This window comes from Odontesthes bonariensis, chromosome 2 (assembly GCF_027942865.1).
Source record: "Odontesthes bonariensis isolate fOdoBon6 chromosome 2, fOdoBon6.hap1, whole genome shotgun sequence".
In the NCBI taxonomy this organism is placed as follows: domain Eukaryota; kingdom Metazoa; phylum Chordata; class Actinopteri; order Atheriniformes; family Atherinopsidae; genus Odontesthes; species Odontesthes bonariensis.
In genome coordinates this window covers 20,372,101-20,398,370 of record NC_134507.1, presented here as the reverse complement: position 1 = coordinate 20,398,370, position 26,270 = coordinate 20,372,101, and the positions used below count along the sequence as shown (strand labels likewise).

The 26,270-nt window shown below is 38.5% G+C and overlaps 1 protein-coding gene across 2 annotated transcripts in view; it reads left to right on the top strand.

The window, feature by feature from the left end:
* grid1a (glutamate receptor, ionotropic, delta 1a) overlaps nt 1-23,574 on the top strand; it is a 300,550-nt gene extending 276,976 nt beyond the window's left edge. The window contains exons 9-16 of one of the 2 annotated variants that reach the window (XM_075478629.1): nt 4,047-4,148; nt 5,890-6,087; nt 7,301-7,631; nt 9,827-9,965; nt 14,449-14,644; nt 15,782-15,948; nt 18,902-19,142; nt 22,726-23,574. In XM_075478629.1, the coding sequence (XP_075334744.1) occupies nt 4,047-4,148; nt 5,890-6,087; nt 7,301-7,631; nt 9,827-9,965; nt 14,449-14,644; nt 15,782-15,948; nt 18,902-19,142; nt 22,726-23,163 (1,812 nt within the window). In that variant the 3' untranslated portion in view covers nt 23,164-23,574. Of the gene's footprint in view, nt 1-4,046; nt 4,149-5,889; nt 6,088-7,300; nt 7,632-9,826; nt 9,966-14,448; nt 14,645-15,781; nt 15,949-18,901; nt 19,371-22,725 lie in introns of both variants that reach the window. The other variant, XM_075478637.1, reaches the window with a different exon arrangement.
* The last annotated feature ends 2,696 nt before the right edge of the window (nt 23,575-26,270 follow it).

Below are 26,270 nucleotides of genomic sequence, written 5' to 3'. Positions count from 1 at the left end.
ATCACCTGGTACTTAACATGTGAATAGCGATAGGTGTGGCCTAGGAGGCTGCTGCAGTCAGAGAGTACAGAAAATCCAAAGATTTCTTTTCACTCTCTTTAAAAAGGGCCAGCTATATAATTTATTTTAATATATATATATTTGAAAAGTAGAAGTTTCAAGGTTTTTAATGGTGTCACTTATATGTTTGAATGACAAAAACTCACAGAGTTACAGATGTGTTTTTGGAGAAGTGTCAAAAATCCCGCCGGCGGGTGGCCGAAACACCCCATGACCCAGAGGTACACTACTGATGAGGCGTACCCGCAAATTCCTTCTCCCTCAAGTCCACCAACCTCCACCAACAATTCCTCAAAAGCCTCCTCCTCAACTGCCTCGTACACTCAACACCCTTCAAGTCGATTGTTTGTGTCATGAGCCTTTATTTCTCCTTCAAGTCCACCATCCGCCATTCACCTAATATCAACTTAGCATATGTGTTCGCACAAGAATATTAACACCTCCTTCTGTGTATTCTGGAACCTATTGTTGTTACTTTTAAGACAAATTTATAGCAAAATCTTGTTAACACTAACTTCTTTGTCGTGCTGTAGGTTAAAAAACAAAGCATGCGCCTTCAAATAGTAAATGACTAATCTCACTGTAAAATGTACCATTGTTTAAACTTAAAAAAAAGTGCCACGGGATGACATAAAGATTTTAAAAAAAAAAAAAAAAAAAAAAAAAAAGCTTTTTTTTTTTCTTTTCTCCTAACTTAAATATTCATTTCAACTTAAGATCAAGTCGGGTCATTGTGACTGAAGAGTTATCTCTGGGTGAGCTTATGTCTGCTACTCCCGGTCAGGCCTTTTGATACAGAGTCTCAAAGTATGCAATTTTATTTTATTTTTTTGTTAAAAAATGTACTTGATAAGTAAATCAGTAAACCATAATAAGTACTTTCAGCTCATCAGTCACAACTTCAAACTCATATGCACGAGGCCTGGATTTAACTTTTAAGTTCATAAAACTTTGAACATTTGTGAATAATACAAAATTCTTATATAAGATTTACCAATGCATGTGATGGGGAGGCACTGTATTTTTTTCAGGAAGATTATATAAAACTTAAATCCCCATCAAATTGACATGTCAAAGTGGGGAAAAAGGACCAAAAATCTTGACAGATTTATTATCAAGTAACAAAAATATTTCCTTTTATGCTTTTAGCACATTTTTATATCATGTATCGTGTACTTCCTGTTTCACTGTGACTTAGTTAGATCCAATAACTCTAATATTTATATTTTATAATAAAGCAACTACTAATGCAAAAATACCATTTTAAAAATCAGTTATAAAAGACCAGTGATCATCCATGCGTTACTCACTTAAAAGCAGGTGGTCTGGCTTTGCTGTATTTATTCTTTGTGACCTTCCCAGTGGCATGTTGGTGTGCAAAGCTCTGTGAAGTAGAAGTGTTCCTCTTTAGTGTTCTTCAGTTTACAGAGCAGAGATTGCTCAGTGTTTTTCACAGAGGACAAAGCTGCTCATGGAGAAAATAGCCCCCTGCGAGGCCGGCAATGCAGACTGACATTTTGCCCCAGTGCACACTCTGAAACACAAACACACATCCCAGTCAAATACACTGATGAACTGCACTATAAACACGCTTAGTTTCTTATGTAGAAAATAACAAATTTAAAGACCGTAGTATCTCAGAATAGCAAAGCTATCGGACTAACGGGTGAAAACCTACTGGAACTAATCTGATCTGTGGCGTCTCACAGGCCTTTGTGCAACACTGCACCTTCAAATGTCTTATTTTGAGTTCATGTTTCCACATCAGACTTGTTTACCAGCACTTTAAGGCACTTGAGGTGGACACAATGTTATGTCACCCATCAGTGTACATCAACACATATGAATAAGTTGACACTATTATTTACAGCAAAATTGTGGAGTACAAAGCAACAAAATTATTTTCATAACCCACTTTTGGCTTCAGATATTACAATACATTTTGTACTGCACACTGTCTTTGAAATTGACATTTGATCTCCATAAAAGTGACATGGACACATGGCTAATAATCAAAGACCCATTTCATGAGTGACATCCTACAGGAGAAAAAACTGTTTACATCCATCCAGACAAGCTCGTGGGTTGTAGGCATGATTCACTTCATCACTTCACTTCATCAGTTTGCAGTGAAACTATACATAGTAATGAATTGCTCTAAGACTGAAGATGGGTTGTGAAGAACAAACTGATAATAACTGATAATGAAATTTTCTTCTGATGTTTTCTGGCAGCCTCTGATTGCTTCACATGCTTCTATCTCATTCACAGTTGAATACCTTTGTTGCTGCCTTTTGTATCAGTAGTAATTATTTCCTCCCAAATTATAGTTGTTTGTAATTACTAGACTGTTTGCGCAAATGGTGTCATCAAACTTGCCTCTAGCCATACGGAACATAATAATAATAACAAACTGTGTTTTTAAAAACTTCAAGCCAAAATGTCCAGTCCTCTTCTTTATATTTCCAGCCCTTTACATGCTTAAGTCCAATCTTGTAAAAAAGCAAAAGACAGAAGACTCTTAAGGCTCTTATGACGTAATAGTCTGAAAGTTTCACTTTTTCACATGTATGGGCAGAAATGCAGTCTAATACTTATCAAGATTGCTTAGTGTAAAATCACATGGCAAAAAAAAATTCATTTGTTTTCATTACTTTGGAATAAGCCTTTACCTTATAAGTTATATTTACAGAACACAAGTCTTCTTCCATGAAGTCAACAGTGTTGCACTGCCATGTGTCTACAGTGGCCCACTAAACAAACACTGGCTTCAGAGCAGGCAATTCCTTTTTTCTTTGGCCACTGTAGCCTCTCCTTCACAACTGAAAGAGATATTCAGTCGGATGCAGTCTGCAGCTGCATTACTTGACGTCTCCAAGTCCCACATACTGCACCTTGCACTCAACAATTGATTGAGTATAGTTTTGTATCGCTAACACACATTTATGACATGTATACAATTTTATACATGTGAAAAAAAATTATATGTGCATGTATACAACAGAAATGTAATAACTTTTGAGAAAGAACTGTAAAAATCTGATGACCAAAGTGATCCAAAAACAAAGAGCTGAAATAAACGTAATAATTTACCTAAATGATGAAAAAATAAAATGAATGAATTAGTGAAGAAAAAGGCAGCTTGCATGCCTTTGGAAACTTTCTGGGTTATTTTTGTTGTGTGGTGTCTCTTTGTGGTGGTGTACAGCATGTTTCTGTGGAAAAGGTACCTGGATGTTTGTTGCAGCCAGAAATACCTGTGGTTTGACCTTGGGCCACGAGTCTTGTTCTGTCAGCTCAAATTAAAGGCTATTCCAAATGATGTCTCAGATCCAGCTAGCAGCACTGTTTAAGAATTTAACAAACATCGCCTTCACGACCAAAGACACAGCTCTGCAGGTGGAATGAGAGTTTCAAAACTAAAGGATCGTTTGGATCCAAGACACAAACTCAATGTGATGTCTACTTATCAGTTTGGATTTTAAGTGGGAATGTCTCACAATGAGCTGAAAGTCTGCTTAAAGTTGTTTTTATATTCTTGCGCTCTTCCTTCTCATCATTATCATCAAGTTTGTATCATCACTGGTGATGCATTATGTATGGTGCTTACAAAGAGTTTCCATACGTTTCAGCATTCAGTAACAGATGTTGAAAAGAGGGTCCTGATAACATGCTAACAACAATCATTGCCTTGGTAAGCAGCTCAGAAGTAAATATAAACACTGGCCTCTTACCACTGATCATTACTTCAGCTGAATTAGAAGATGCTCCCATCATCCATAGAAGATGGTTCCATCTTCTCATAGGATGATTTTTGGTTCCACTGTGCCACTTTATCCTGCATATTATTAATGATCAAATAACAGTACGGCTGTGATAAATTTATCAAAGAGTAACTCTGTATCTTTGTCCATCAGAGGATGCCTACGTCTTCCATATTTAACTCTTCATTTCTCATCAACTTGATTTCTCTTTCTCCCTTTTAGCTGGCATCTTGGGACTCCACTCGTGGCTTAAATGGTAGCCTGAAGGAGAATCGAATAGAGAGCAGCATGCAGGGAGTGACACTCAAGATTGTAACATTACTGGTAAGTTGGGGAAGTACACTTCATAACAAACATCACTAAACAAACAAACAGATAAACGCAATCATTAGAAACGTCTGCTACTAGAATATGATCAAATGCAATATGAAGTCATGTAAACAGAATTTGTAAAACGATAAAGCAATATATTCTACAATATAATTGTTAAGCCTTTTTTTCCGGAAACCCTGACTACCAAGTGCTTTTAAATTACAATAAAGCTCGTAGTAGAGCAAACACTTTAAATGTTCTGAGATAGAAAATCATCATTGGTATGGAGAGGGGTCCATTTCAACAGGCTGCTGTTATTTTGCTTCAAATACTCAGATGATCATTGAGTTGGAAGACACCAAACACCAGCTACAGACACATTTCTCTGTTGGATACACGAATATCGTCTTTATCTTGTCCTGAGAATCTAACATATCTGAAAGCCATTAAAAAGCCGCTCTGGACTGCAGCAGCTTTGCTATGACAAACTTAAAATATTCTGGTGGCAAATTCCCTACCCTTGTGCTCAACCTCCATCCCTTCTCCTCCTCCTCTCTCCATTTTCCTCCTCTTCACAGATGATTTACCTGCACCATATTTATTCACATAAGTTCTGCTCAGCTCTCTCCTGGCAGTGTCACTTAAAGCTGCAGTCTGCAACTCTTTTTCAAGCATAATGCCTGGAACTGTCCGGGGATTCTGAAAGTAGTACATTAAATACCCCAATACAAAAAAAAAAAAATTCTCTAGGTCCCCTATATGTCCCGCTAGGTCCCTCCAAAGCCAGCAGGTTTGTTTACAAAATTGCAGACCGGACCGGTAAAAGGTAACCAATCAGGTTACGAGCTGGGCTCTGTTGCCTGTCAATCACCGATTGTGCACGCGCGATACAAGGTAGGCTCGTCCCCACGCTTATTTATCTAGACTATTGAACTTCATTACGGGCTAGTCTACTTACTGTGTCTTCCATGATCGCAAATGACAGGTGAGTTGATGAATGAGGAGTCGTGTAGGCGCATCTGGCGTGCACGTAGACGTGCACGAGTTCTCATGTGTTTTGAAGGGGCGGGACAGGAAGTTGAATAACTTTTTATTTTTCGGTTAAAAAATAAGCATTTCTTGCATTTTGCGACTACAGAGGTCCCCGTTTTCAACTTCAAGCGTTCTGATAGATCATGTAAACTCTTAAAATGCCAAAAAGTAGGACTTTACGTATGACAACAACAAATCTTGCAGACTGCAGCTTTAATCAAGTAATTTGCCCCTGACCACTTTAACAACCTGCCCCCCCTCTTCCGTTTCCTTCTCCCAATCTTCCTCAGCTCTCTTTACTTCACCTCCACCCATTTGATTCTGCTCTGACACTTTCAACCCATAAAGAAGGACCACGGGTGGGAGCAATAAATCTAAAATGGCAATTTTCACGTTGATGAACCATAGCAGTTGCTGTAGCTCCATGCGTTACGGGTCAACAGTTACTAAGGAAACAATTCTATTAAGATGAAGTTTAATGTAGATCACAAAGTAGCTCTTCATAAAGGTGTTCTCCACAGTTCTCATGATGACTAAGTGTATCCTCTCTTGAGTCACCAGTCTATTAGGAGATGTTGGTGCATCTTAATAAATGACGTGCCCATGAATGAAAGCCCACATACTCTTTGCAAAGTTTGGGTATATCTCTGCTTTAGAGATAAAGTTTTTCTGTAATATCCTGTTGTGAGTAACATATTCTCTAAAATTTTCTTTCAAATAGGAAGAACCTTTTGTGATGGTAGCAGAGAACATTCTGGGTCAACCCAAACGATACAAAGGTTTCTCAATTGATGTTCTGGACGCCCTCGCCAAAATCCTGGGCTTCAAGTACGACATCTACCAAGTCGGTGATGGGAAGTATGGCTCAGCACTCCCAAATGGATCCTGGAATGGCATGATTGGACAACTCATTAGCAAGGTAAGTGCTTCTTTTTTTAAATTTTTATTTTATTTTTTTTTTTAATTTCAACAATCAATGCTTGAATTTCAGTGCAATTTATTTTTCTGGGATTCGTGCCATAGTGTATTGTTTAGAAGTGGGAGCCCAATTATAACACTCAGTAAAGTGGAAAAAATCAGACAGACACTACAGACAGACACAGGTCATCAGCCTCTGTCTGCAGAGCTTTTTTTTTTTCCTCAAGTGGAGGTTTGATTTAAGTGTAACATGACAAAAAGAGTTATGTGTAAGAATGACATCCAAATGTTTACCAAATAGTGTCTTATAAAAAATAACTATACATTCTGTTAGAGATATGAATATTATTGTTTCTGTTCACAATAAAATTGTAATAAATCCATGATAACTCTTAACATTTATATTTCTGTTTCAGGGTTAGCTCTGCGACTGCACATTGAGTGAATAATGTGGTTAAACAATCAAATAAAAACTATAACTACTTTTTCTTTACTGCACGACTAATGCTTCTGCATCCTGATCACATACTGTATTTGTTGTCCAAAGTTAAATACTAAAATAATGCTAAAGATAAAGAGTATATGATTATATTAAGAGTGATGGAATAATAAACTAATTCCAAGATTAGTCAGAAAGTGTTCAAGAGCTCAGAGGCCTACTGAGCTCGCTGGTTATTGGCTTCACAGTCAATGATGTAAAGGGCAGACAGCAGAACAGTGTGATAAAGGAAGGCAAAGTTTGGTCGACAAATGATGAAAGGTTGTTGTATTCGACAGTTTTCCCATTGAAACATGAGGTTGTTAGTAATTATCGTAGTATCTCAGGAAATAAGCATTTTTTTACTTAACCGGACTGGTGGTGGTTCTTGTATTATTAGTAGCATACTATTATTACTATTTTTATTTTCTTATTTATTTCTTTTTCACATTCTCACTTGAGAAACTTTGGCCTGATAGTGTTAGTAGAGAAGACAGACAGGATTGGAAAAAAGCATGTTCATGTTAGAAGAGTGAGGGAAATTGAGCATTAGGATCTTTTGAAAACTCAGCCATTGTTGAAACGAGCTTAATGTCCCAAATGGCTCAAAAACATATATTTGGTCAACTAATTGTTATCAAATACATGATACTTTGTACTAATATTAACATAAAACATTTAATTTATTTTGTCCTTTTTATAAAAATTAAAAAAAACGATAACTCTCAATTCACAGCGAGCTGACTTGGCAATATCAGCCATCACCATCACGCCGGAGCGTGAAAGTGTTGTCGACTTCAGTAAGCGCTATCTGGACTACTCTGTGGGAATCCTGATGCGCAAGTCAGAGGAAAAGATCAACATTTTTTCTTTACTGGCACCATTTGACCTGGCTGTGTGGGCATGCATTGCTGCATCTATCCCTGTGGTGGGCATCATGATCTTCCTGCTAAGGCGGATTCAGGCCGTGCGCTGCCACAACAACGCAGGAGGTCATCCACCACCCACGGCCTCAACTTCACTCCAGAGTGCTATCTGGATTGTTTACGGAGCTTTTGTACAACAAGGTGGGTGACAGACATTACAGGAAATTCAAAGTGTTTGCGTGAGCAATCACTAATTAATCTGCATGTGTCACTGAATAAAAGGTCTCTTTTTGCTAAATATTATGTTATGACAGTGAAGTTGATTTTTGATTTTCTCGATAGAAAACATCAAATAACCAAGTTTTTTTTAATAATTAGTATATTCATGATTGAGGGTGTTGGCCAAAAGTGTGTTTCAGAGGATATAGTGACTTTAGACTAACAGAATGATTGTGGCCAATCATCAGAAATGGCCACAAGGTATTTCTAAGAAATCGTGTTTATGGGAATCAGATTAATGTACCAACAACCTGAAAACATAATACAGCTGCCTCTATGAAGAGTATCAAGGCATAAAAATACCCAATAAACTGAAACATGCATTTGGATGTCACCAAATGGCAAATGCTGATTCAGTAGATAGTGAGTTTTAGGCACAATGCCCACCTTAGCAATTTTTTTAAGGTGCCCTTCTCAAGGAGAACACCCCATCTTTAGGTCTGGTGGAGATCCAGGTATGTCTGTTTGGAACAAATGACTACTTCAGCAATGGATGTTAAAGCCTGGACTGCATCTATCAAAGTCTGGCACACTGCCTGGGAACCTTTTTTTTTTTTAACCCAACTCCCACTATACTTCAAGAGAAGCTAAATTCTTGCCTTTTCTCAGTCCTTTTTTCCTCCTCATATCTGGCTCATGTTCCAACACTGCTGCTTTTCTTTTCATTCATTCGTTTTTTTGTTGTTTTTTTTCTTAGGGATGACGTACAGCACTTCTGGCTGCTGATGCTTAGTGTGCCATTGTCAGAGTGCATAAGCTTGGCAACCATGTCCCCTCAGTGATTCCATAATGATATGCCAACACTTGGCTGGTTTTATTGTAGAATAGACTATCCACCCCATCCCTGATACACTGACTTTCATTTCGGCCTTTTTAAACAGAAACCTTTATTATTTTATTCCATAAGGAGGTCATTCAGAGGTTGGAAATAATCTGAAACCTTCCAGGAGAACCAAATAATGCGACGGTATTTCATTATGACTAAAGGCTTTAATCAATTTGTTTCAGGACATGAAAGAGAGTGCACCTTGAACTATTGCAGTAGTAGAGTCTCAAAATGCACATTTCACATTCAATGACCTTAAAAAAAAAAAAATCAGCCAAAGCCCATATGTCATGAAAGTGACTGAAGCCAAAGTGCCATGCATGAAAACAAGACCATCGGTCTGTTTTCTTTTTCCTCCCAAGCTTTCCTGAGGGTGAGGCTGTGCTGATAGGGTTTTCAAACAAATGTTATCATCACATTTCATATTCTCGAATCTTTTAGATGACATTTCTATAGATTTACTCTTCAATATCAGAATTCATGATGACTTTTCTCTCATTCACCTCAGAAGCCATTTTAAGTTGGTATGACAGTGAAAAAATTGTTAATTGCGAGTTTAAAGTAATGAACTAGTCAAAATAAAATAAGGAATTCAAATGAATATAAAATAATGCACTTAACATCCTCTGATAAGCATGCTCCAAACTCTTGGTTAAATAAGAGGATAAAACTCAGAACAATTATACACAAGTTTATTGTATGCATATATCAAGCTGTTCTAGTGTTAACCTGCATGATAGATATGATCTAATGAGGAAGAAAACTGAATTGACCTTTGTCGATGACTACTTTCCAATGCAGGAAATAAACCAGCACACATGTTAAAAAAGAGCCTGAATTTTCTTTACTGTTTTATAATATATAAACAAAACCATAAAACAGCCAAAAAGACTCTGATGGTGATAAATTAAACACGTATGTTGGCAGCATTATAATTTTACACACTTTTGACATTACATATAAAAAACAATATATCCTCTTTTTGCATGATTCATTAGCTGCGTTTCATGTGGCAAATATTGTAACAAAGCCTTTTTTGCTCATTTTGTTTTTCCTTCCACAGAGTAAAGCAGGCAGTCTTATAGTTTGTTCCTCAAATAAATCTTTTAAAATGCATCATCTTTGGGAAGGATAGCAATGGGCTTATTTCACTTTCACAAATACATCAAGTCACTGATAAAATAAACATGAAGTTCATGGTTTCTTTTTATGTGATGCTACATTACATATTATAAAGATAGTGATGTGTTGCTCTGTGAAGTCTTTAACCGTTTCCATCTGCACCCTGCAGGCAGTGACTCCATCCTGGGCTCGGTGGCTCTACGCATCGTCATGGGCAGCTGGTGGCTTTTCACCCTCATTGTGTGTTCATCGTACACAGCAAACCTGGCTGCCTACCTTACTGTGTCACGCATGGACAACGCAGTCCGGTAAAATAATACTTCTGTCACACCATTTTAAAGTTCTTATTTCAAGCTTCTGTACATTTTCATATTATCCTTGTGTGTAAATCTTTATGGAAGTGTTTCTCTGGAGGTATTTCTAATAGTAATGTTATTGACTGGAGTTGTATTAAGGTGTTATTTATAGAGATTTTGTATGCATTACATTTTTTCAATATGTAAACTACTTGGATGAGTGCAGCGAGTTGAGTTTAAGGTTAATCTTTGAGGATCTCTATCACATCCTCTTGGTTCACTGTGTTTCTTTCAGTTTTGACCTGCTCCCTAAAAATTAGCCTGTCCTCAGTCTAAATGTTATATGTCAGTGAATCCAATTCGGTGTGATGTTTCTCCCCAAAGATTAGACAGAGAGACATTTGATTGCATTGGTTCTGTCTTCTGTTGAACAAATAAGTCACAGGGGAACATGTGAGGAGATGAAGCAAATGCTAAGCAGCACACTGCTCACCTTTGAAGACATGTGGTTAGTTTGTGTTTGTTTATGGGTGGAATAGCAATTATAGGGACATTTACCTTTTATTGTGGGACATTTTTTTTCAGTTTAGGGACAGAACATGACTTCTTTTAGGAGTTAGTAGTGGGATGATGGTAACATTGTGGGCATTTTTTAAATAGGATAAATCAAAACACTTTGTACAACTCCAGTTCCAAAAATGTTGGGATGCTGCATAAAATGTAAATAAAAACAGAATCAAATGATGAAAGAAAATCTTTACAATTAAGGACAGCAAGTACAAATGAAATGGTGCATAAAATAATATATATTTTTTTTTTTTTACTCACAATAAAACCTAAATAAAATATCAAATCTTGAAAGTGAGACATTAATATTTCATGACAATATTAGTTCATTTTGACTTTGATGGCACAAACTTGTCTTAAAAAAAGAAAATGTTGGAACAAGGGCATGTTTACCACTGTGTAGCACCAGTCTTTGCAATCATCTGGTAACTGAGGAGAGCAGTTGCTGGGCCTTTAAGGAATATCCTCTCATTATTGTCTGATATAGGGTTCCAGCTGCTTGACAGTCCTGGGTAATTTTTGTTGTATTTCCTAATGCACCAAATGTTTTATATATATATATATATATATATATATATATATATATATATACACACACCTCTGAGCACCGATTGTGACTTTTCAGATGTGCAAGTTGCCAGCTCCATAAACACTAATGCATTCCCATCCTGTCAGAAATACAGGCTTTTTGGGGCGTCGGTGGCGTAGTGCGTTATGCGGCTGCCCCATGTACAGAGGCTACAGTCCTCGCTGCAGCGGGCCCCGGTTCGAGTCCTGCACCGGACGGCCCTTTGCTGCATGTCTTCCCCCTCGCTCTGCCCCCTGCTTCCTGTCTCTCTCCAACTGTCCTATCATTAAAGGCATGAAAAGCCCCCCCAAAAAAAAAAATAAAAAGAAATACAGGCTTTTTAACTGAGCGCTGATCACAAGCCACGTAGTCCCTCTCCTCTGTAGTCCGGTGGTCCATGATTTCCAAAACTAATTTCAAATTTTGATTAATCTGACCACAGTTTTCCACATTGCTTCAGTCTGTTTTAAATGACCTTTGGCCCAGAAAAGACTGCAGTGTTAATGGATTATGTTCAGTTAGCTTGTTCTATTCACGATAGAGCTGTGTTCACAATGATTTCTGAAAGTGTTCCTGAGAGGAGGCAGTGATTTCCATGAATCCACCCAGACTCATGCCTGTTTCTAATGCAGTGCTGCCTGAGGGTCCGAAGATCACAGGTATATTGATTTTTAGCCATGTTCCCTGCACAAAGAGTCTCCAGATTCTCTGAATTTTTCATATTATTCACTGTAATGAGTAAAAGAGTTTTTTGGAAATTGCTGGGACTCTCTTTAAGGTGCTCTTTTTAGACCCTCTTATGTTACAGAGTTGTTGCCATCCATCCATTTTCTATACTCGCTTAATATATGGTCACGGGGGGCTGGAGCCTATTCCAGCTGTCATTGGGCGAGAGGCAGGATACACCCTGGACATGTTGCCCGTCCATTACAGCAGACGTGTTGCCAATAAATCAAATTAGCTGCAACACTTAGCTTTCCATCCTTTTGTTGCCTCGTTCCAACATTTTAGAGATGTATTGCTGCCATCGTTCAGTTTTAGCCATTACTTTTAATAAAATACTAAAATGTCTCACTTCAACATGTAATACATTTTTTGTTTTATTGTGAGCAACAAAAAATGTTTTTTCAGAGTGCAAATACTTGCATTCACTTTTTTTTTTTATAGTTCATGCAGCATTTAAACTTTTTTTTTTAATTTTTGCCCTCTCCTGTTCTTACTTGTAAAGGCCTTTCAACAAATCTGTATTTTTTGTTAGCCTCTTTTTAATTAATCATTGACAAAAATCAAGAATTAGGCATTTCATTGAGGATTTTCACAATTCCAAGCAAAATGGAACTGTAAACTGTAAAAAATTATTTTCTGGTCCTCACACTTATTCACATTAGAAAAAGTCATTAATAAGTCATAAAGATGAAGTGAGGTGCATTGCACAACAACCTTAAGAGTCAAGCCCTTACGATTCTTGGATAAAATTAACCTTCTTCCACAATTGAGTCATACACTTTTTTACTGCAAAAAATAAGCCTGTAGACCCTCGCTTTTAGATATTGGATTGCTGGTTTTGTGTTATCAAGCACAATACTTTAATGTGCTGTAATGTGGTCACAGAGGAAAATATCCCTACGTGGTTTATTCCCCTGTGTATAAGCCTTTATATAACTCTTACATTCATACCACAGGCAACTCAATGTGCTTATATATATATGTATGTCTCAATTAGTGGAGAAAATCTGGTTAGGTGTGCGTCTTTCTTTAAGATGTGGTTTAGTAATTAAACGTAGTAAACAAGAAGAAGCAACTTATATAGGTAACAAATATTCCCAGGATATATAAAAATATATACTCTCTTAAAGAGTGTTGCCCAGTGGTATTAACTCTTTGGTAGTTTAGTTGAGCAGTTTCTCATATAGTGATCAAACCCAAATATCAGGGTTTTTAACCTTTCAATTGTATCCTACTTTTCCAGCTTCTTTATCTATATATTTACAGTATTACTTTTACTCAAATGAGTATATTCATAGTGGAAAAATAAGTCATAAAGCTTATGCAGTTACATAAAAATGACTTGTTAGACCAAATTAAAACAGAATATTGTATTTGATTAGGGAAAGCTTTTAGAAAACTCAATGCGGAAACCATGAAATATTAAAATAGGGGGAAAAAAAGAGAAGACAGACTAAAATGATCAAAGATTTGGGTGTTTTTTTTTTTTTTAAGCAAGTTAACTTAGCACCTTTCCATGCTATTTAGCTTTAGCTGAGTGCTAGGTGGCCAGACACTGTAAATCAGTTTTTAGCTGTGTGTAGGAGCTATCTCAGGTAGGCTCACATGGAAAAAAAAATAGGGGGAAAAAAAATCACCATAAAATCAATAAAATAAGCAAAGCAAGCAGAGAACAAGTAGGGTAAGCGTCCGCAGGACGAAGCAGGAAAAAGACAAAGAAAGGAGAGAGACATTTCCAAGTATAAAGACTTGAGAGAGAAAAAAACAAAAACAATGTTTGGTTCAAATTCTGCAAGTACTTAATGGACAATTGTTGGTATGAAGCTGAAGTCAGGAACATAATGCGCCTAACCCTGTCATCATTACCAAGAGTCAGGCTGGACTCGTGGAGCTGGTAATCATAAGAAAAGTAGTGGTTGAATTACTAACATTAAAAACAGCAAGGAGCACACTTTGGTATAATTTGGTGATGGAGCATGTTGATTGGTGATTTGCTCCAATGTGTATTTGCGAGGAAGGTGGTACATTTCAGTCTTCTGATTGGTTGAAGTACAACGGGGGGTGTAGACTAAAGTATACAAACTGGAGGCTCATGTGGAGTAATGAATGACAGGAACTGAATTATATGCTACTGTGTCGTTCTTGTTTTTACTTCACCTGGATGTAGGGATCAACAGCATCAGATGACACACAGACTCACAGTTTACAACTTTTCAACATAGAATTACATATGTAGCAATTGAATCTTATGAAACAAAAATTTTCCACGTAGTAGTGCTAAAATACAAAAACAAACTGTATGTAATGTAACTCAGATCTCATTGGTAATTTAGCAAACTAACATTGTAAGCAATAGCAGTTTTCTCGTCAGCTAACATAAACAGGCCACGGATACGGAAGATGAATCGTATTGGCCGATTATTCAGTATTTATCATAATATAAAAAGGCATCTCCCACAATTTAGGAAACTGGTGGAATGCCATTTTACAGGAATTAGCAAAAACTAGAAAATACTGTTAAATGCTTAAACTGGTTGTTTTTGTGACGGTGAATAAAATATTCTTATTCAATTGTAGTTTAACTGACGTTAAAGGACATCCGTTTAATCTTTTTTTTTTTTCTTCAAAATCAAGGTCGTTCCAGGACCTGTCCAAGCAGGTGGACATGGTTTATGGGACCGTGAGGGAGTCTGCTGTGTACGAGTATTTCCATGTCAAAGGTACCAACCCTTTGGAGCAGGACAGCACCTTTGCTGAGCTCTGGAAGATCATTAACAAGAACAATGGCTTGGAGAACTCCGTTTCGAGCCCATTAGAGGGCATCAAGAAGGTGTGTTTATTTTGTTGTTTTTGTTCATATTCTTTTAAGCTTGTTACTTACTTGATTCAGCCCCTTAAAGTCCCTATGAAAGAGGTTATGGAGTACTATTTGCTCCTGCATATTTAGATATCTTTTTAAATTTGCACTTCGCTCCAATTAGTCAGCTCCATTGACCTGATTACACTGCTCATCATTCCACATTACCTTTTGTGAAATTGAAAATTGAAGAAAACATTTTATCGTCCATAAAGTTGGCACGTGCCAACAAATAGTTTTTGAGGAATGCCCTTCTATGAAATTCTATAAAATGTACCTGCAAAAAAAGTATATATATTAAGATGCCAGTGAAAGCTCTTTGTCTCAAAAGATTCAAAATACCTGAAAATAATTACATGAAAACAATCTTTATTCCAAAGAGATTGGCTGTGAAACAGTTCAGACCTGACGATAACCAATGGTGCTTTTAATCTGTCACATGGTCTGTTAAGAAAAAAAGTGATAACTTTTTTTTTTCTAATGAATGTTGAGATTTGTGTAATTATTACATACTTTTTATGCTATTTAAATCCTCCTCTTGTCAAATATCAGAATGAGAAATAATCCTTAATTAGACAAATAACATATGCACTTGTTATATGCAATTAAACAGCTTTACTGAACAATTAATGGCATTCAGTTAGGCAGGCAAGATTGCAATGCACAGACACAAGTATTTTAACTTTATGAGAAGAAGCCATTTCATTTCATTGTTCTTAATAGCTCACGAACAAATGTAGCACGTTTGTAATTAACTGCCAGTATGACAAGAATGGAGGCAAGAGCAAGAACTAAAGCGATTTTAACTTGGATTTAGTTGTGGTTGTGCAGCCTTTAGGCTATAGATTTACCATTTTTTTTTTTTTTAAATGTACTTTTAGTAGAGAAATGCAAAGCATGAAACTACTTTCATCTTTGCAAAAAAAAAAATGTACTGGTCTGGTTGGTGCTTAGAATCTGAGTGATCAAGATGTCCAGATATTTTGGTCCTTTTCTGTACTTCACTGAATGTGGTTCCTTGTCTGGGTGAAAAACTGAACATTTCTGTTCAGTCTGAACAGACTGAACATCTGTTCTTGTTTGGTTGTTGAAACTGTTTTAAATTTCCAGGCAAAGCGAGAGTCGTATGCTTTTCTGTGGGATATGGCAGTTGTAGAATACGCCGCTCTGACAGACGATGACTGCACTCTGACAATAGCAGGAAACAGCATGGGCACCAGAGGCTATGGCATGGCCCTGCAGCATGGCAGTCCTTACCGAGACCTCTTTTCCCAGAAGTATGTATATTGCTATCCATTTAATACTGTTTGATAGAAATATCACATAACAGTAAAGGAACCATCTTTTCTGATTTGAATATACCACCTGTAAATCATTTGATATATGAAATCCCATTTATTTCAAGGCAAGGATTTACTATATTAAGCGCAAAAATAAGAGTAAAAGCACAGTCTGCCTGAAGCCACTACTGACTCTCAGGTTTCCATTCAGCAGCAAAGTAAAGCTGACGCAATAGGGGACGACGATCTAAGTCAAACACGTGTCCATTGATTGGTTTTAGGAGAAGTCCCTAGAGGGTGGCACAACGTGCTACATTGCTAATGATTGTACTTCAGTACATGGGTATTATCAGTGTACCGCTACTACTGCACCAGCTTGCAAGAGCAATGCATCTTTCTTCTTGCTGTGCGATCATGCAGCAGATATACGGGAGGTGGAGTGACCTTCTACACACACTTGTGCACCTCATAGGATTTAACCTATAACAAACCATAGTCTGTCCATGAACCCAGACTTTGTCTTGGTGCAAGCCCGTTCCTAGTAGATTATCTGGGACCACTGAAGCAGATCAAGACACTGCGGTATATCGTTCCTGACTAATGTAAGCGCTAATAACACTGTTGCCTCCACAAAAAGGGCAATGTTGCCTGCGAGTTTGAGCTTTTAGCCTAAGCCGCAACACCCAATCTATGCTCCCTACCAGTTGGCCTGGAGCAAAGGGTTCCATCCAGATGGACTGGATACCTCAAAGGAAGAAAGCACAGTCCCCCTAACTGTATGACTGAGTGGAAAAGGACTCCTCTGGCACACTGCTCCCCTTGGACAATGCTCCAGGTTAGTCGACTAGCAGTCGCTAGCATGCCTACCCTCTTTGTGGGTCAGATAACCGTTGCTATAGGGTACCAGCTGTTCTAGGCAATGCACCGCATTTCCTCTGTTGTAAACATAGCTGGGGAGGGCAAAGTTGCAAAGGTTCCATAGAAGAAAATACTCTCCATTACCCTGGAGTTAACTTTTCCATGGAGATTGAGTTGTGTAATCTCCCTGTAGTTGGAATGCACTCTCAAGTCTGCCACTCCACAAGCATTGTCCCCAAACCTCCATGCCACATTGAAGAGGCATGTCAGTCAAGACAGCCCCAATATGTCTGGAGCCTTTAGCATCCCAGGTTGACACTTAACAAGCTTTTTAACCACCCATCCCCCAAGTCCTGCCTCCTCAAAGCTGGAACACTTTGAGGATCTCCTCCTTCCACCACCCCATAATATCCTCAGTTCTCCTCCCAGGCCTGGGACAGAACCTGCTTTCCCTTTCTGAGCCGACAAATGGTTTGCCAGAGCATCCTTGAGGCCAACCGAAAGTCCTTCTCCATGGTGTCACTGAATTCCTCCCACACCATACTTTTAGCTTTAACAACCAACACTGCAGCCCTTTTACCTGTCAGCTGCTTCAGGTGACCCTAAGACAAACCAGCTCGAATGGCTTTCTTCAACATTGGCATCCACCAGCAGGTCCACTGGTTACTGCCACAGCTCTTGGAAGCGAAGAAGAATCCGCAAATGAGGTGTAACATGGTCCATTCAGATTCCTTGTCCCCAACCTCCCCCCGGTATATGAGAAAAATTCTCCTGGAGGTTTAGACTTGCCAAGTCTGTCTGGCAGTCTACTATACAAGTTTGCCCCTTCACCCGAGTCTCCAAGACATATGGCAGGTCTGATGACATGACTACAAACTATCATCAACCTTTGGTCGAAGGTGGCCTGGTACCAGGTATACTTATGCACCACCTTATGCTCAAACATGGCGTTTATAATGGACAATCCATGACTAGCACAGAAATCCCAAAATCAATACACAACTTGGGTTCAGATCCTCCCAATCACGCCTCTGCGGGTCACTCAATCATTGCCATGGGCATTGAAGTCCCCCAAAAGAACAATGGAATCCCCAGGTGGCAACCCCTCAAGAACACCACTCAGAGACTCCAAGAAGGCAGAGTAATCTCGGCTACTTTTTTTGCGCATATGTGAAAACAACAGTCAGAACATTCCCTCCTGAAACTTACAGCCACAGTGAGAACTCCAACACCAAGGCACTCCGCCAGGGAATTGTGATAATGCCAATATGCACAGTCAGATAATTCTCCAGTCCATACACCTTTTTTCCCAGAGACAACATAGTGACATTACTTAAAATGTTTTCGTTGAAGTCTTGCAATTCTAAAACTGGTGCAGCAGTCTTTTTTCAGATTACTCTTGTTGAGAATTTACAAACTCATAAGACCGAGTTCTGACCACTCTAGTTTTTTTTGGTCACAAAGTCCAAACATGTCTAATCATTGTGTGGCTTTGGCTGCTGTACATATATCCAATTGTACTTTTTTGCTCTGCTCAATCCATTCTCCACTTTATGTGCTCTGTCAGGGCAACTGCAGTATTTGCACTTTGGTTTCAGTTTCTTACACAGTTTGATCCTAAACTCATTATTCATTTAGCTCTAATTGTTTTTCTTTGCCTTGTTTTCACAGAACTCTGCTGCTGTAAACTAAAAACTGCAGAGTTTAATGGCACTTTACCCTTCATGATTCTGTAATGAGCTTACAGTCATTGCTAATAGATTAAATTAGCAGTGCAGGTTTTTTTTTTTTTTTTTTTTTCCCCCGTAGTTTTATTTCATGATTTCCACTCTGATATGTAACAATTGTTACATGATGATGGTATAGTAATTACTGAGCAGTCTGAGATTGATTATTCTATGTTTCATGTTTGTGTCCTAAAACTGACTTAATATTAAATTAGCTGCTCTGCTCTCTTTGTAAGTTTAAACTTAAAATTTAATTAATCAGTGCATTTGACTAGTTTCTTATGGTGTTATTTATATTAAACTGTGTACCTACTGTGACAGCGTGTGGAAAAAAAACAAAAAAACTTAATGTTTCCTCTTCACAGGATTTTGGAGCTTCAAGAAAAAGGTGATCTTGACATCCTGAAGCAGAAATGGTGGCCAAAGAAAGGCCGCTGCGATCTGCAGAGCCATACAGATGCTCAGCCAGAAGGACGAGCGCTTCGTCTCCACAGCTTTGCTGGTGTGTTCTGCATCCTCGCTGCCGGGCTGCTGCTGGCTCTCCTGGTAGCTGCACTGGAGACATGGTGGAACAGCAACCACTGCCGGAGAGAGCAGCCCAAAGAGGTGACCACTGACAACTCGTCGGGCCAGGGCGCAGGCCTGATAACCCAGAACCGGGCCATGGTGGCCACCACCGGTCCCCCTGCCCCACCAAGGCCCTGGTCGAGACCCAGACCCCCGGGCCCCCCGGTCCTGCCCAGAGATGCCACTGCCACACTCTACTTTATGGATCCAGCAGGCGCTGACGCCAGCCCCGATTTAGTAGAGCTGCAGTACACCCAGTTATAATAGGTGTGCCTTTGGTGATAGTCCAAACATTACGTGATCAATCTTCTCATTCCTTTTCATATTGGGAGAGAGGTTGGGGGCTTAGCGACTTCTGAGGCATTTCTCATACTGAAACAAAGAAAAATTATTGGTTACAGCTGATCAGCTATGCTCATGTGAGAAGTGCCACTGAAAACTTAAAAGTAAACACTTAAATTGTACTTCTGAGTCAGTAAGTACGTCAGTAGTACAATAGCTCTCTTTAGCCCATCCATTCAAGTCTTAATGCTTGAGATCTCTGACATAATATTGCTGCTATCGACTGGGCAGCCCCCTCTGAGGTGTCTAGACAACTAAGGCTTGACATGGATCCCTAAACTAAAGTGTGAGCCTCGACCTGTTTGTTTGACTTGACAGTCAAACAATACTGGATGAGAACACCCATTTAAGACAAAGTCCTGTCCTGAAAAACACTCAGTTAATCAAACTCCACCAACATTGGCTTTGGTGTACAGGAGAGTTTGAGTTACAACTGTTAATTTATATTCAAGGGTTTGCATGCTGCTGCTCTCAGAACCACATACTGCTGTCATGTAAGATTCATAACATCTCTGCATCCAGCACATCTTGTGTTCAGTGCATGGTGACTGATTATAATCATGATTGTTTCAATGTGTCTACAAACATGTGCTTCCACCAGACATTTATTTGAAATTATAAGACACTCACCCTCTGTAGGCTTGAAATGCGATTTCGTTAGGTTTGTAAAAAAGTAGTATGGAAGTTAACAAATAGCAGAATCAGCACAGGCTGATTTCCAGAGCTCTGTTTCCATTTCGTGACTGTCTTTAAAGGCTCAGTGCAGCCGTCCCTATACAATGTGTGATTCAACCATGCTGCATGCTGCAGTGATCAAAAAGGTGCTTACAAATTATTTTGAATACATTTACAAGTATTTAGAAACTGAAACAATTAAACATCCCCTACAGACCAATTAAGCAAACAAAATAATTCAGACAAATGCTTGATTTGTGGGGTACAGAATTGGGTGATAACAGCAGATTATGATACTGTGATCAGAGGATTGGCTACAGCAATAATGAACAGAAGGACTCAAAGAATATAATCTTATTTATGTAGCACAGTTTGCTTGAGTAGTGATGAAGGCTTGGAGGTTTCTTGGTTACAACTGAATACTAACCTAAGCAGGTTTTCATAACTATAGCCAAATAAGGAATTAGATGAAAGGAATATATAATATTTGGTCACTGATGAGAGAAATGACAGTTTTCTAGATTTTGTTTTTCAAATGCATCCACTTGTTATAAATAAATAAATCTTAAACCCAACTGAATTTGTGAAATTAAGTGAGGATTATTTTGACTAAATGCAGACATCTGAAGAATAGAAACTTGATTTAATGTCTGAGCCTAACACATTTTACAACTACCTTTCCAGCCTGTAGGGTGTGAGTGATTAATGTTTAAGATATGTTTTGGTGGAATATCAGTTCAAATGGTTTTATTGCTGGCATCCTGATGGCACACAAATGCAGTATGTGGACATTATGACAGCTTTTTAAAACAAAACCTCTACTGCAAGCCTGGATGCATCAGCCAAATAGTTTGACATAATGGGAAATGCTCTTATTTGCTTGTCAAGAGCTCCATTAAATCGGTCTTTAAACTAAGAAGCCACTGGAGAAATGTGGCTTTGAATAAAGATCATAATCAAATTTAAAATCATAAGCATAGCTCTCATTTGTTGGAGTTACTTATGCATAGCATGTGCTGGTTTCTCATCACAGGCAGACTAATGAGAATCCAAGATGTTCTGTGTTCAGCTGTTCATAAGAAATAATTACAAGCAGTGAACTTCCCCCACAAACTGTCCAGAGTTAGTCAATGAGCAAATCAAAACTTCTAAATATGACAGAGCCTGACTGACTACGTCCTGACGGGATGTAGCGTTGCTAAGAGTGAAATGTTAGTTTGTTTGAAACTTAGACCTTGAAGATGATTAGTGCACCAAAATAGTCACATTACCCTGGTGCCAACTCACAGCTTATAGGAAATTTAGACTGAGCATACTTCTAGCTGAAAGTCCCCATGTTTGGGAATGGGTTCTTGTGTCACAGAATGGTCCAAGTTTTAACAAATACCGCAATGTTGCCAGAGCTTTGGTAGCGAAATCTTTGGGTCTGTTGGGTTTAAGGATAGGGCCTTTGTGGATCAGGCTTCTTCGTGATCAGAGGCTTAGGCTCCTTGTCATGTTACTGAGCAACTTTGAAAGATGTGGCTGAACAAATTGTCATTCTGATGGAGGCGTGTAAATGTAATATTCATGCGAATGATGCGAGGATGCACTGTAATGACATCATCATTACTGACTTCACCTTTCAGTGGTTTTAATCTTGCTGACTGAAGAAAGCCAATAATATAATTTCCCAAAATGTCAATCTATGTAGAGTTTATACTCCATTGACACAATGACAGAACAAGCCCTTCACCAGAAGGGAGATGGGGCATACTGACAGGATGGTCATTGGTTGGGTGGGGATAGACAGACATATCTTCCGTCATTTCACCCCATGATCTGTCCTATTTCTTGCAGTGTAGTTTTGTCTGACTAAATGGGTGCATGACAGAATTAAATCAAATATCAAGCACGGTAACAGTTCCATTTCACTTTCCATAGTTATTTGAAAGAAAAAAAACACTTGAAAAGATGATTTATTTAGATTACATCAACTAACAAACTAATGTGTCATTTTTGCGGGTTAGGGTTAGTTTTCATTTTCTTGTCTCCCAAAGTCAGATTTTTTTTTTTTTTTGTATTTGTGCATGTAAACCCCTCATACTTGCCATAAGAGTCACCTGCTACATATGTGTTCAGAATGTGCTTAATATTTAAACACTCCTGCATGAAATGGCATCTTTAAATTTATCTCAGAGGGGGTGGTATTACCTTTTAACACACAGTTTAGGATTCATTGTTTTAAAGGTAAAGTCTGTTGGCTTCTTTAAAATTATAGTATATCAATGTATGTATTGTCTTAAATGAAGCTGAACGATGCTGAGATAAAAGTAGCTTATTTCAATGTCAGAAACAGACATTCTTAATATGAAGATGGTGTAGACTGCATGTACTCGACTGAATACAACTACCATATGGTGATAAGAAGCATTGTAACCTGTCTCTGTCTTCTCTCACTCTGCATCCTCATCCCATTCCCTTTTTTTTTTTTACTGTACATTCATTCTCCCTTTTTGTTCCTTAATCACATCCATGCACTCTCCCCTTCATTAAATCTTCTATCCACTATTCTTTCAATCCACACTCTTTTGGCACTGCCTTTTTTTACCCCATCCATCTTTAGGACAAAGAGGTGAACCTTGAACAGGTCCACCAGCGTCTGAACAGCCTCCTGGATGAAGACTTAGCCCACAAGCAGCTACCTGGCCAGTCAATCGAGATCTCTGCCCTGGACATTGGCAGGATGCAGCCCAGCCAGTCCCTAGAGGCTTTGTCTGTCCGGGACTACCCAGCGCACCGGGGGCCACCACCACTCTCTGTGACCACTTTCCTCCAGGAGAGTCATGGGGCAGGAAGAATACTGGGAGCAGCCACTGGCAGGACCTTGCCCCTGCCCCTCAGCAGTGCCACCATGCCCTCTATTCGGTGCAAGCACAGGGCACCCAATGGGGGGCTCTTCCGACAGAGCCCAGTGAAAACACCCATGCCAATGTCCTACCAACCAGTGCCAGGAGGACCCATCCCAGAGGCCAATGAGCCCAGCCATGGAACATCTATCTGAGCGGGCTGAACATTCAGACACTGAAGCTCAAACACAAGAAGGGAGAGTTGAAGGGAGAGCTAAACTGAGTGCCAACAATACAAGGAGATATAAATAAAACACTACAAATGGGATTTTTAAAACCAGTGATCAAGTCAGTGAGACTTTAATGTACATATTTGTAAGTACTAAGAGAGAGAAGCGACATTACAAAGTGTATTTTGAATATTCAACAGTTGAGTTTAAAAAACATAAAAGTATTAAAAAAAAAAAGTGACTGTTCGAATGGCTTTGTAAATTTTGTTCTAAATGAATAAAGGTGACAATTCTTTGTGGTTGTTTTCTAAGTGCCAAGTTCAAAGATGTTTTCTTTCAGATCAACATTAACTGAATGTACTGTGAGAATTCATGAAAAAGACATTTCAAAACACATTGGAAGAGTTGATTTTGTTTCATATGAAAAAATAAAAAGTATAACAAACTCTCAGGTGTGTGCTTGAATGTGTATTTTGAAGTGTCAATGTCACGTTGCCGCTGCATAACTGAAAATTAGGGATTCATGATTAAATTGGACCTTTTTCAGAATTTTTCCTTTTCCAAATACTTAATTGCCTGGTATTACAATAGGAAGAAGTTCATTTTCAATTAACTTAGATGTATTTTGCAGTGGAGCACAACAGTGGAATCTGTAGTTCCCGGCAAAGGTATTAAAATAGTTACCTCATGTTGCCTCCCACAGTAGAAAGACTCTTCCTTGTGCGGTGGGTGTGATCATGCATGATGTTCATCTCTCCGATTGGCAGGTGACCTGTGTCGTCTGGGACAATCTCCAGCATTTGACCCTTCACACAATAAAACAGGATGAATTCACCACTTGTTATGTTTAATGTTTGTACAATATATTTACCAGATCCAACAATTTAACACCCCAAAACAATGTTGGCCATTTTGCCAATGTTTAATGCAATTAATACCAACTGATAATCTCACTTTATGCCTTGATCATCCTTTTAGTGCCTTACACTTACACAGCTCAAATGTATGAAAAAAAAGAAAAGTGAAGTAAAGATTGAGCATAGCTGTTCATATTGGGCATGGTGCCACTTCACACATTCAGCATTCCAAGCAAGCAGATATGAACAAAATGTACCAGTTTGCCAGACTCAGCAGGAACCCAGATGGGAAAGTAAATAATAGCTTGTATGTGTCATGTTTATGTTGGGAAAATCAGATCAAAATTAGACAGTTTTTGGGATGAAGGCTGGAAAATAAACACATTTTTAATAGACATTTTCAATCTTATCAGATCCAATTCATATGACATTTTCTAAAGACAATCTGAACCTTTAAAGACAAATAATTGACTGAGGAAGGCAACGCACCATGACCAAAAAAAAAAAGAATCTAACATTTTTCTGACAGATCCAAGTTCTTAAATTGGCCAGAGCTATAATGATACTCTTCATATAATTAACCCCGTTAGAAATGACATTCAGGAACGCAAATAATGGCTACAACAACTGAGTAACAAGAGAGCAGCATCGTGAAACTCAAAAAGTTTAGCATAACAAAGCACAGGTGCATGGTCTTATCCAATGAGAACATGTACAAAATACCAGCACTCACTGATATATAGACCATTTTCTAGCCACTGATAGGTCTTTTTAGTTTCAGCCACTTCTTCAATCTAATTGAGCACATGTTTCTTTAGTTTTGACATGTTATACCGAGGGTCTTTTCAGAGTCCGGTTTGTTGGGTCGAGGTTAAATGGAGGCTTCAGGTTGTGGCAACAGACTTTTCCTTTATTCATTTATTAAACTATACAACAATAACATCTAGTTTTACATTCTAAATGTGTATCTTTCTTATGTGATGCTGAACTGAAAAACTTTTTCACACTTGTGTTACAAAAAAAAGCATTAGTGACTTTTGCCTATTAGATTTTCAAAAAATGTTTAATTTAAGCAACTGTCCAACATTTCTCATGTAATTTAATGTGCATTCAAATTATGTTTGAATTGAAGAGAAAAATATTGAACTGATGTTAATCAGCTGTTAATGTTTGATAGAATCCCAGTTAGCCATGTTTTAAAGCATCTCTCGTGTCATTCACAGCAGAACCTATTCAATGTTACCTCCAGTCGTCAGGTACATGACAAATTCTGAGCCATGCTCTCTGATAAAACAGTCCTCACAACTTTCCTGCTGATTTCCCTGACCTGCTTACTTGTGCCCATGTGGAGCTCACTGCTGATGTCTGTTTTTAAGCTACAAGATCTATGCTCTAATCCTGCATACTGCAGGTAGGAAATCAAACAACTGCTTGAAAGTCTGGTTTGCTGGGTTGAGGTGGAATTGAGGCTACATGTTGCAACAATAGACTTTGAAAAGACCCTCTTTATAACATGTAAAAAAACTAAAGAAAGAATCGTACTCTGTTAGGTCTTCTTGAGATCAACCACTTCAATCTATCAGTGGCTAAATAAGGCTAGTCTGAAAGACTATACAGAGACAATAATTCCAGCTGAAGAACAGACCCAGAGCAATAGAGATTGGGGTATACCACACCACCTCTGAGACAGTCCAGCAGATAGTATCGGGGTGCAAAATTACAGGAAGGTATGGCATACATAAAATGCCATAACCAAGTGGTGGGAATAGTGTACAAGAACATCTGTGCAGAGCATAGATTGGAGGTCCCGAAGTCAAAATGGAAGATGCCTCCAAAGGTAGTGGAGAATGAAAGAGCCAAGGGACTTCCAGATCCAGACTGATAAGCAGGTAATGGCTAGCCACCATTGTGATGGTCGAGTAACTACAGAAGAAGTAGTGATAGACGTAGCAATTCCAAGTGATGGCAATGAGAAGCTCGAAAAATACTGAAGGAGGAAGTTGAAAAGATGAGGGAACTGAAGGCAGCAGTGGTAATTGGAGCACTCGGGTCCATGATTTTTCCTTCTTCGTGGGCATCAGTTATTTTAAGTCACAGTGTTAACTGCACACACCAGCACTTACACCTGGTTGGTAAGATGAGATCAGAGAATTTTCAAAGCTTTGACATTGCATCACCTGACCTTTCCTCATGATCATTGTGAATAAGCAATGCCCTTTAAAACTAATTATGGTC